The sequence below is a fragment of the Ambystoma mexicanum genome, chromosome 11, assembly GCF_040938575.1.
Source record: "Ambystoma mexicanum isolate Mex_15411 chromosome 11, UKY_AmexF1_1, whole genome shotgun sequence".
In the NCBI taxonomy this organism is placed as follows: Eukaryota; Metazoa; Chordata; class Amphibia; order Caudata; family Ambystomatidae; genus Ambystoma; species Ambystoma mexicanum.
Window position 1 is genome coordinate 793,979,376 of NC_090934.1, and position 12,685 is coordinate 793,992,060.

The window sequence follows — 12,685 nt, forward strand, 5'->3', positions numbered from 1 at the left end:
TATGAGGAGGGATGCAAAGCTTATAAGTGTTCTTTGGTTATTTGCCCACCCATTGACTACCAATGACCATGCTAATCTGGATGACCATTCCCAACCAGTTCCTGCTCCTCACCACCCAAAACACCACCTCATGGGAACTCCTTTAGCTCACTTTAAACAAGCCTTACCTTCAAACTTTGCATTCAAATTGCCTGCCAGTGTTTTTTCAACAGTCTTCTGAGAGTTAATGACTTAATTGGAGCTGTAAACACACTACTTGTGTAATAAAAATGTCTTAACCAGGTCTGCCTTCAGCCACTCGATGTATGAGCACTGTGTGTGTTCTTCACTGGAATCCTGTTAAACACAAGCATTGGCAAAGCCAACAATCGTGGCTTGTGTATAAGTATTAGGCATTTGCCAGGCACTGCTATTAGATGTCCAGGTACTCACACCATTTTACACCTGCTACCATCAATGGTTAATACCACTGCAGCAGTGCCTGATAAGTGCCTTTCCAATGTCTACATTAAAGCCCAAACAGTGTTTTTTATTTGTTTATTGTTTCATGAAAACGTTTACAAAAATACATGTATAAAAAGATATAATATAGTAATAGTTTGCATTGCCAATGCTTGTTTATTCTGGATTTTTAGCAGCAGTGAGCCGAATAAATTGTCATATTTGTTTAAGATCCCTAGTTTGGACAGTATGTTCTGCAAATATTAAACAAATTTGCTTTTTGAACTGGTGATACCTGATCTCTCAACACTAGTGGTACAGCCAAAGCTGTTGAGGTCTGGCCTGCCCCACTCTTGGTGCCCAAATGGTACTCAAGGAAACGTGTTATATTTCATGTTCTGCTTGCTCCTTATGATCTTTTGAAATGCAAAGCTCTCTCACTGTCGAAATGTGTGTTTTTTATTCAAAAGATAGAGTTCACCTGAGTGCACAGGCTGAGATCGCAGAACGTCACTTGTGTCACACACCCCTCTTGGCCTTATCCAAGAGATGAAACAAATGTCAGCAGCGCATGGTATAACGCGGCCCGAACACATGTGGCGAGGAGGAGGGCCGATATGACCCTGGTATATCCTGGATGAAGATACACAACGCAACATTACAATAGCGGCTGCATTGTATGTTCATTCTCCAGACGATGAGAGTTATACCTCGTGTGCTTGTGGCAGATCGATCATACCTTGATATTACATTGATTTACGTGGACCCTTTGGGAGGTATGACGCACTGTAAATCTTCTCATCCAGGTTTTCACAAAATAATATACATAACGCAAGCCATATATCATTTTGACTAAAACAGTTATCTTTCTTTATCACTGACATTTTTTTTTAAACACAGTGAATGGCAAAACTCCTTAGGAGCACGTGCATCAATCATATAGGTCCGACCGTATTGCCTAGTTATCATAAGCATATGTTAGACTATTTTAAAAAGATAAAACGCTTCCTAGTGTGCCCCTAAGTGCGTCATCCAAATGTATTGCAGAAACATTCTGACAACTCAGCACCAATAATATGTTTACAATAGCAAACGCATCTCGAAATGCCCTAAATTGTAGCGCTCGTTGCGCTAATTTGAGGCACCAATTTGAATACCAAGCGGAACTGTTTAACTTCATCCGTCCTTCGTTCTGTTACATCTCTTTGCATTTACAGAAAAAGCAGCCTGTCAGGCAGAAATAAGCAGCCAATGGGAGTCTTCAAAACTGGCCAATGGCAACCGCGCTTACACTGACGCGTCTTCATGGGAACGGTCTTCTGTCTGCCTCCCAATCAACTATTGGCTCCGTCGTTCTGCTATTGTAGCTGCTAGGAGGACGGGAGCTGGAAGCTGTCTTATTGTCCGCACGTCTGCACCTCGGCAATCCTCCTCTTCGGGGCAAAAATGGCCTTATCGACCTTCCAGAAAGTGGCCTTGGTTTCTGGCCTTGTTCTGTGCGTTTCACTGCTACTCCCCAAAACCTTTTTGTCTAGAGGAAAGCAATCAGGGCAGCTGGACGGTAAGATGACTGCATGCATTAAATGTATACCACGCTGTGTGGCACTGACCTGTACAATCAATCGGCTTTTACTTTGCCTATTTTGCTTATCCATCAGTGACTCAGTGTTGCATAATTTATGAGAACGCTATTGACTATGGGCTAGGCATACATTACGAAGGCTGCAGCTGGTCAGTACTGGGAACCTTTCAAGAATAGGCGACCTGGAAGCTTGCACGTGAGCACACTTTCTGTATTAAAGACTACCATTTCAATAGTTGTTCTCTTCTTCCTGAAAGTGTATTTATTTATTTGTTACGGTCTTTTGTAATGCTCTTCATTGCAATACAAAGCTCTGGGTGGGCACGGGGACAAGTGAGAGTCATTCTAACAACTGGAAGCCACCTTCCTGCTATAGATGAGCGAGCCGGGGCAGAGGCCAAGGGACTTTTACATCTAATCCTGACTTAGAGGGATAGAGGCAGGAGAGCCAAAGGATCATAAGGTAGAGCTGGATCAGAGGTGAACCGTGGGGCCTGGCTTGGCTCTAAAAGCTAAATGCGAGGCGAGTCGGCAAATGATGCTTTACTTGCCATCTGCCGCCCCACTCTCACATACAAAACCCAAATCTGTCATCCTGTCTTTTCAACCAGTAAAACAAAAACCCAATACCTGGCATCCACCTCCCGGCTACCCACACAACACAAACCCATATCTGATGTCCTGCCTCCCTGCCCCCATAACAGGAAACCTATACCTGCTATTCCAGTTTTGGAAGAAAAGGCACCGTTAAATTAAATGATTTGTCCAGGATCACACACTTTCTGTAAAATGGAATTTGATCCCAGTCTTCATTTTAGATTCTTGATCACATATCTTCCAATCTCTAGTTATGATACATGTGTGTTAATGTACCGTTTTAAGCAGCTTAAATAATCCTTTTTGTCATAAAGATGACTTAAAAGTACAGAAATCACAATATAAACCAAACTGACGCCTATATATAACGTGGTTATGCAGCATGAGAGATGGTAGCTTTGTTGTCACAATCATGAATGGAACTCCACATGCAAAATAATGGAGAGTAATGTTGGCATAAACAATAGTGATAGTGATAGTTTCGACAGTCAATGTTCCTACATACAAAAGTTCCGACACAAAAGCACCGAAAAAAATAAGTTTCAAATGCATTTTTTTTTAATGGGGGTGTTCCCCCATCTCCCCTTTTTCTTTTTAAAACAAACTTTTTTTTATACGAAACTAAAATAAAACCTAAAACATGAAAAAAATGCATTCGAAAATTTTTCATTCAAAACTTTGTATTCAGAACTTTTGTATGTAGAAACTAAGTTTTTCGAAAAAATGACTGGACACCAACAACACTCTGTGTTTTTGTTTTGCAAGTATACTTTCAAGACTTAGACACACAGCAACAAAACTGCATGAAAAGGTTAACTACTTGTACTCATGTTTTCACACAAACTTGGAGCTTGTTATTGTTCCCATCTTCTAGTGCTAAACCATATGGAAACTAAGCACAATCTTTCAGCAGGCACTTGCCAGACGGCACAACAGGCAACACCCACATGTCTTGGATGATGGGAGATTGAGGACACAAACTAAAGTGCTGGGTGGCAGATGGAATCCTCATGTCTAGGCAAGCATTCTACTTTCCCAAGACCAGTTGATTTCCCACTGCCTCATTCACAAACTGGGCAGTATGTGGAGACCCAATGGCAACTGCCCATAACTCAGCGGTAAATTAAAAGACATTAGCCCTCATTACGAGTCTGGCGGTAGCCATGCTGGTAAATCCGGCAGGCTGCCACCGGACCCATGAACAGTTACCGGCGCCTGGCTTGCCGGTAACACTGGGGTATTACGACCCCGGCTGCCGATAAGTCAGGCACCGGTAACTGTGTTGTTCCCTATTCCCATAGAGTCCCATAGGATTCTATGGGAATGGGGACCACAGTAACACCGTCACCGTCAATGACAGTGCCAGTGCTTCAGGGAAAGTCTGCGGGCGGGTGCCGTTCCGCCCGCCAGGTCTGACCTGGTGGCCGGGGAGGCAAGCCGCCCACAGGCTCGTAATTTGCCGGTCCGGAAACCCCGGTGCTGGTAAGCTTACCGACACCGTTGTTTCCAGACTGGCAAACTCGTAATGAGGGCCATTGCCTTGGCAGGCTCCTTATTCCCCAGGCAAACTTTTATCCACCAAAAAGTGAAATGCATCATCTATTTACATTTTTATTTATTTATTTTTATGATTGTATATTTGGTTAAAATATAACCTTACACAAGTTTTCTTAAAAGAACATGTATCATTAAAATGTGCAGCTTCAATTTCTTATGTCTCATAAAACCAGAACTAAGTGTTTCAGTTTCTCATGTCTTAAACCATCTTATTGGGCCTCATTCCGACTCTGGCGGTAGCCATGCTGGTAAATACCGGCATGGCTGCCGCCGGATTCATAAATTTACCGGCACCCGGCAATGGGAAATTACCGGGGCATTGTGGCCCCGCCGGACCCGGTAATTGCCCATTGCCGGGTGCGGTAATAATTATTGCCCATTCCCATTTGACCCTCATGAGGCTCAATGGGAATGGGGAGGTTGGATGCACCGGCAGCATTCGTGAATGGTGCCGGTGCATCCAAAATGGTCTGCTCGCAGGTGCCGGTCCGCTCGCCTGGTCTGACCTGGTGGGCGAAAAGCCACCTGCGAGCAGAGCTCGTAGTTTGCCGGTTTGGTAACAACAGTACCGCCAAGTTTACCGGTATTGTTGTTACCGGACTGGCCACCTTATAATGACCCTGGCTATCTTACATATTTTAGCCTTACATATTTCAGCCTCCTGGCGTGATACAGAAGAAAGGATAACCACTAGGTTGGATAAGTATATGACTATGCGGAACAGCGCTCAACTATTAATCATTATTTAGAGTCAAGTTTTGGAGCTGGTAAGAATTGAAGGGTTGCTAGATTTAAAGAGACAGCTTGAGTTGAATCTCATATTCCACATTTCTCTGCTAACACGCGATTTGAAGTGCCCTAGGTGTTTGAACAAACTTTCTTTTCTTTGATTTTTCAGGCCATGGCAGTTTACTAGCAGGTGCCCTAGTGACTCCTTGCTTGTGGAAATCTTACAGAATCTGCATCTGGCTTCTGTGAGCGGGATCATGTTTCTCGACATTAAGAGCTCCCTGGTTGGCCACAGGTTAAAACGCAACCTCTTCTAATTCTCTCTATACTTGCTATCTGGGAATTTTGATACATAAGCAGGGATTTGGCCACGAGGTTTCATGATAAACATGCCAGCTTGAAGGCTTTGTAGGGTAAGCAGGACTCCCAGACCCCTATCCATTTGTTATCTTTGATTTTTTTTTGGGCAGATTTAGGCCTTTCGAGTAATGATGATAAGTCAATGTTGGCTTTCTTCAACAAGTTCTCACAGTATTGCTTCCATTCGCCAGTGGAGAATTTACTTAATGTGTAAAGGCTTTGGTAAGAATTGGAAGTAGGGATGAGTCGCCTAACGGTGCTATTAAGCATTTTCTGAATAGCATCAAACATTGCCATTCAACCATGAATTCAAGGGGTAGAATACCCAGTTCGAATCTTATAATTTGTATTGGGAATCCTTTAGGGAGTTCCAATAATGTTTTTCAATATTTACCCTCGAGGGTGTTCCAGTTAGGCCGATGCATGACTGATTTTGTGTGTGCCCCAAAGGTGACTGTCGGAGCTACTTTTTTCCTCATAAAACATGATTATTGGCTTACAAGAGAATATCCCGTATTTAGACTGAATACATTTAGTAAGTGATGCTAGATTTTGCATTTTCAGTTTGAGTTCATTTTTATATGGTCGATCTCTTAGGTCGTTGTTCACATTCTGACCTAAGTATCTATACTCATTTAGGTTTATAAGGAACATTCCTCCCAATGACCACCTATATTGTGGCTTGTTGTTTTTTTGATGTTCATTTTTAAGAGGTTTTGGTCAGCATATATTTGCAGAGCCGCTAGCTTATGTTGTAGCCTGATAGGAGTGAGGTCAATCAGCACCAAATCATTGGCGTATAGTAGCCACAGTGGAAATGATCTGACAGGATTGAATGCATTGTTGATGTCCTTTATGTAAACATTTAATAAAGTGGATGCAACGATTCATCCTTGTTTGAGTCGTCTGGTTGTTAAGATCTTTTTCATAAGTAAGCCATCTTTATTTAATTTTACATGAATGGTAGTATGCATATAAAATTGTTGAATTAGATTGAGCAGGTAACTCGGGTAGCCTGCCTGACAGAGTTTACTCCACAGAAGGTTGGGAGGGATAGAATCAAATTCCTTTTCGAAATCTTTGAAGGCGAAGTAGGTCGCCTGGTTGGATTCAATAATTTGGTCTTTTATAGTTGCTAGCATTAGTAAGTTAACTGATGTCCCGAGACCAGTCACAAATCCTGATTGGAACTTATCGGTTTGAAGATCTGTCTTTAACCATAGGTGGAAGTCTCGAGGAATGAGCCATGCAGAACTTTTGCCCGGAGCATCTAGTAAGGCTATAGGCCTATAATTCTCCGGGTCTTCTCTATTGCCTTTTTTGAAGATTGGGATGATTATCAAATTTCTCCACGTGAGCGGAATTTGGTTTTGTCTTTTTAGTCTCTTAAAGATTGCTAGTCAGATGTGGACCAGGCCTGCGGATATGTTTTTAAGGCTAAATTGGACTGACCATCAGGACCTGGGGCTCACAAGGTGCTCAGTTTGGCGATAATGAGCATGATATCTAAATGATCACATTCTAATTGTGCTTGGTGTTTTGTAGATATCGAGACGAAGTGAGGGATTTCTTCTGCCTTAAATAAAGTTGTGAAATGCTTGCACCAAACCACTTCAGTGATAACATTTATCATGCCTGCTCCTGGCATGTCACTATATACGGTCTTTAATAGATTCCATATTTGTCCAGTATTTTTCCCTTTTAACTCAGTTAGCATATGTTCTGTATCTGATTGTAGCTTTAATATTTTGTATTGCTTGATCTTATTTTTTATTTGTTTTGAATCCCCTTACAGATTTGCGGGAGTGCTAGGATTTTATTTCTAGATACCTCTCTAATTTCAGATCTCATTCTGGTTTAAAATGTTTGAATGTTAGGGTCCAATTTGATTTTTTTGACTTGTGTCACTCGTCCCTGGAGCGATTTTATGTCTGTAAAGAAATGTAATACTTCATCATAATCATGCATTAATGAGTCACAGGAGGCTTCATCATCATAGTAGGCTAGAAGTTGGTCCAGAAGACTAGATGTAACTTTAACACAGTTGCCATTGGAGGAAGCTTGTAATGAGTGGGTGCAATGATTGGTTGTAATAGCTATGGAGAGGTGCCAGGTAATTTCCAGAATGTTATTATCGCCTTTGATCGAAGGAATTACTCTGAAGTTTTCCATTTGATCAATACTGTCTTTGGAGTCTATGATTGAAGTGGCTTGATGACAGTGCCACGTTGGGGCTGCCGGAATGTCTCCCTTAATCGTGCCATTCAACATGATAAAGCCTCTTGTGGACATGATTTCTAGCCTAAGTCTGGATCGATTTGATAGAGAGATATCCTTTGTAGTTAACACTTTAAATTGAGTTCTCCTGCATTTACAGTTGTCGATAACGCTGGATTGATCACAATTAAGTCCATCGTGTTCAATATTAGATCAAAGAAGGCATCGTCAGTGAAGGTCAGAGGGTTCCAGTATATATTCAAGATAGCTAAATTAGAACTTGGGCTTTGATCATTAGAGGACAGAGTTAGCTTCGTTAGTTGAATTCCCAGAAGCTGGGGAAGCCCATGTTTCAAGCAAAGCCAGAGTGGAATGTTTTGCTGCTGTTAGCATCCCTGTTGATGGTATGCCTGCTTTGCCTTTGATTGATGGAATCCAGCAAAGTTGGTGTACAGGCCAGGTGGACTGATTTAGAATCCATGTTTCCTGAAGAAGAATTAGATCATAGTTGGCCAATGCAAAGGTTCTGTCCATTAAGTGCTTATAGCATCTAGTGTTCCAAACCACAACTTTTATCTGGCGAGGCGAAATGGAAACATGGCTCTAGTGCCTCAGTGTGTCCCTCGTATGTAGATGCACATCGGCAACCAATGACAATTTCATTTAGGCAAAATGGGAGAGCTCGATTTCATGGTTACATTCCTTTTTAGTTGCCCTAAGGTTCCCAAGCAATTTACCATTAGAGGCTGCCGGTGAGAGGATACTCCATTATGAGCTGGCTCTAATGACTCTTCCATCTTCCTCTTTGGGGATGGATCAGAATTGTTATGGTAGCTTGAGACTTTTAGACCATGATTGTTTAACTGATCTTTGGCATTCAGAATTATTTCTTTGATTAAGGATAGGACTTTAGTCTCAATAGTATCCATGTATTGGTTATTTGTATTCTTGATATACTCTATATCTGTTGATTGAATCAACTGTAAGCTTGGAATATGTTTTAAATCCTTGAGTATCATGGTTCTCAGCAGATAAGGATCGTATCGTTGTCTTTCTAGCATCTGTATTTTTAAACAGTCATTTTTGCAAGAGAAGTGATTGTATTTGAAGCTGTCTCTCCACAAATGTGCTGATCTCTAGGAGTATTGGGAGTAAAAGTCATTTACTTCTGTTTTGGTTCTGTGCCAGAGGCTGTACAGTGTTTGTTAGGTTCTTCTTTTGATGGAGCGGCCAGATTGTCCCGAGACAATTTCCCTCTTTTCTGTTTCAGTGTGCAGAAGGTTTGTTCATCAAAGTTATCTGGCATTTTGTTCAACGCCTGAGTGATCAGGGACAAGTTCTCCAATTCTTGAGTGGATAAGTTGTCTGCTTCGTCTTGAGTTGGCGGCAGTGAGTACGTTGATAGATTCATGAGGGCTTCCATCTGGGAGTCCTCATGGATGGAGTCCGGACAGACTTCTAAGTCTTCTTCAATTGTATTGGATTTTTCTGACGGTGGTTCATTGGTAGTAACGCTCATCCTACCCTTATCTTTCTTTGATTTTCGTGCCAGTTTGGTTTTTAGGGTCGGTCTTGTGATGTTACTCAGGAATTGTTTAAGATTTGAAGATGTGGACTTACGTGCAATTAGCTGATTTTTTCCTTTTTTCCTTTTACCTATTGGTTGAGATGAGACCTCTTCTGAAACTCCAGAGTCTGACTTCACTTTACTTTTTACTGTCTTACTTGATCTTTTCTTTGCTATTATGTTCTGAAAGACATCATGGAGAGTGCAGGGTAATGGGTCACATATTGGAGGCATATCTTCTATGTCTTGAGTTTGTATCAGTTCAACTGATAGGTCATTTGGGCCCTGTACAACATGGAGTAAGGCAGCATTGGCTGTTATGAGGGCTGTGTGATCATCAGGCAGGACTGCCAGTTCATCCCCCACCATAACAGGTGTGGTCGAGGGCACCTGGGAGGAGTGTGAGGGGTAATGTATTGTGCTCCGTAGCCAGTCGATTTTTGCATCTATGAAATTTATGGCTAGTGATTTTTTTTTAAGAATGTCAAAGAATGTAAAAGAGTGTGCAGGCCAGTGGTGATTGCGTGGAGCGCCACCTCCCATGATCCAGGTGTTTGAGGATATAGCCCAAAAGAGGGTCTGGGCATTGGTTTAGAAATATAGAACGATTTGAGCGATTTGAGTGCGTGGAAGTGGCAGAGACTGAGGGTGATGCTGATGGTGCATCCTGATATAATAATACGGGGGATTGGGATAAGGAAGAGGGGGCTATGCAGGGAGGAACAGGTTCATATTCATGGCTTTGAGCCGTTGATGACATCAATTCTGCCGGGGATCGTGTTCGATCAGTAGGCTGAGATATCTGAGGTGTCAGCTGTGCTAGAAGTGACTGGGCATGAAGTGCAGTGTGTCCCGGCTCAGATGCTAGAACTTGAGCATATGTTCGAACTGCATGCTCATTCGTGGGTGGTACTGGAGCTGCATCAGACCCATCTTGTGTTGATAAGACAGGGACGGCAGAGTTCTGCATATGTTGTATCGGGGGATTCATGATTTTCTGTTGACCGACATAAGATACAGCATTTTGAGCGTGAGGCGCAGCAATGGCTGTTATCTGGGTGCCTAATTTTCCATTCATCCCGGCAGCACACCATACAGTGTGAATGTTGGTAGTTTTGGAGTGTTTTTGGACCTTTACATGGAAAGGTCTCAGTAGTGATGAAGATCTCGTACTGAGAGAGTCATCATTAAAGGTCGACCCCATCTGAAACAATGATTTTGCATTTTAAGGCATTGCCATGGTCAAATGATAGGCCATCGAGAAGTAAGCTCAAGCGATCGAGCATGGATAAGGAGCAGAACGTGAGTGGGAACGGGGGATGCTCACTGTCGCGCAGTCCAGCAAACAGCAAACAGCACTCTCCCGTACTATGGGCATAACAGTGCTTAGAAAGTCAAATCACTCTAATTAGAGCTGAGCAATACCAGTTGATGCAGTGGAAATACGAGATGAGTAGAAAATCCAAATGAATGAAAGCAACGTAGGTACACTGGGGGAGAGCAACAGTCCTTCTTCCCAGCAAACAGCACTCCTGTGCACTCTCACGCTGCATGTGCGTGTTTTGCGCGCGACCCACAGTATTTGTGGTTTTTTAAAAGGGGGCGTGGCCACAGCATGATCTATATATAAATGCCAAAATAAAGTCAATTAGAATGGGTATAACAGTGTTTAGAAAGTGAAGTCACTCTAATTAGAGCTGAGACATACCAGATGATGCAGTGGAAATACGAGATTAGTAGAACATCCAAATGAATGAAAGCAACGCAGGTACACAGGGAGAGAGCAACAGTCCTTCTTTCCAACAAACAGCACTCTCGTGCACTCTGAGTTGTGTGCGTACGTTTGCCCGTGACCCACAGTATTTGTGTTTTTTTAAAAAGGGGGCATAGCCACAGCACGATCAGTTGATACAGTGGAAATACGAGATGAGTAGAAAATCCAAATGAATGAAAGCAACGTATTTACAAGGAGAGAGCAACAGTCCTTCTTCCCAGCAAACAGCACTCTCGTGCACTCTCACTTTGCGCGCGCATATTTGCGTGTGACCCATGGTATTTGTGTGGTTTTTTAAAAGGGGGCGTGGCCACAGCACGATCAGTTGATGCAGTGGACATACGGGATGAGTAGAAAATCCAAATGAATAAAAACAACATAGGTACAGGGAGAGAGAAACAGTCCTTCTTCCCATCATACACGTGCATTTTCCATTAGGACATATGATATGATATGGCATTTATAACGCGCCTGTACCCAAGTGTTTCTAGGTGCGAGAGAGAGAGAAACATGACTCATAAATGGCAGAGAAATGCACAAGTTAAGGAATATTTTAGACTGTAGTGTGCACATTATGGACTATCAGTATTTGTATTACCTTTGGTGCAAACACTGAAGTATAATACACTATGTGCCCGATGATTCTCAACTGGTTGGTAATTGCCGAATATGTCGTAGAAAGGGCAAATGACATTTTCGGTAATTACACCCTATTCTGAAGGTGGCACAATATTCTGAAATCGGAATCATTGCGCCACTTTAGGAATATGAGTGCCGGTTGCTAGGAAGGGCTGGAAACCGACCTAGCAACCGGCATTCTCGTTAATCATGCCTTTGCATGGTTATTCTTGTGGCACTCCTCCAATATTGCAAGCGCTCGAAATTGGCGTTGAACTACGGCACACAATTGGTGCTGTACGGAGGAGGGCCTCAAGAAGCAATTCTTTTTGTGTGTGAAGTGGGTGAGAAATTCATACTTGCCAACATTATATGTGACCAAAAAGATGTAGGATGTTACAAGTTTCAAAAATAATGCTGACATTACAGGAAAATACAAAACATGCATTGTTAGCACCATTGGAGGAATGTTTAAAATGTGTACTTCAAGTTAACACCCAATTCAATGACCTAACTTCACAGAATATAATCACATAGAGCTGGTAGGCAACGTTTGCCACTGCTATGTGGCAGCAGCCTGGGAGTACATACCTATTTCAGATGCTGTGTTATGGTGGTACGCTCTAAAACAGGCAGGCTGCCACAGCCGTCACTCCACTGGCAGGGCCCCAAGCAGCACGTGCTTTTGTTTTGATTGTCGGAAGCAGTTTCGTTAACGATTTCCTCGTTATTTAGTGAAACTGCTGCCGAGAACTTCATCCGCCTGTTTCCAAAGGAAACAGGTGGATATTAACGAAAGCACTGTCGTGCTTTCCGATGACGCCCAGACCCACTTCAGAATAGCAGTGGTGCCTGGGCGTCACAAAATGGCGCAGTGAATCGTGCTATTTAGCACGTTCACTGTGCCATGTTGAGAATCGGGCCCTATATTTAAGTGTTGCTTTTTGTTTAGTGCAGATTTAAAAGAAGTGATCCCAATTGGAGCCGCCCAACGAAATATGACCCATTAAGTAGCATGATCTGCCCAGCAGTAAATAAACTGGTCAAGTGTGGAAGCCAGGTATTCTGTTGCACAGTTTGCACTTTTGCAGGTTTTGATAACAGATGCTTCCACTTAGCACCAACGTGCAAGACTTGTCAAGTGATAAACATAGGACACTGTGCAAGTAGGTGATTAGATGCAACGCGTTTAACTGTCACTGGGTGGAAGCGTCACTTTAATTTACTCGTATGTAACAGAGGG

General features: G+C 42.6%; 1 protein-coding gene across 1 annotated transcript in view; it reads left to right on the plus strand.

The window, feature by feature from the left end:
* The first annotated feature begins 1,782 nt into the window (after positions 1-1,782).
* Positions 1,783-12,685, plus strand: part of RIC3 (RIC3 acetylcholine receptor chaperone) — a 145,105-nt gene continuing 134,202 nt past the window's right edge. The window contains exon 1 of the mRNA XM_069623729.1: positions 1,783-2,002. Coding sequence (XP_069479830.1) covers positions 1,888-2,002 — 115 coding nt within the window. The 5' untranslated portion in view covers positions 1,783-1,887. The remainder of the gene's footprint in view (positions 2,003-12,685) is intronic.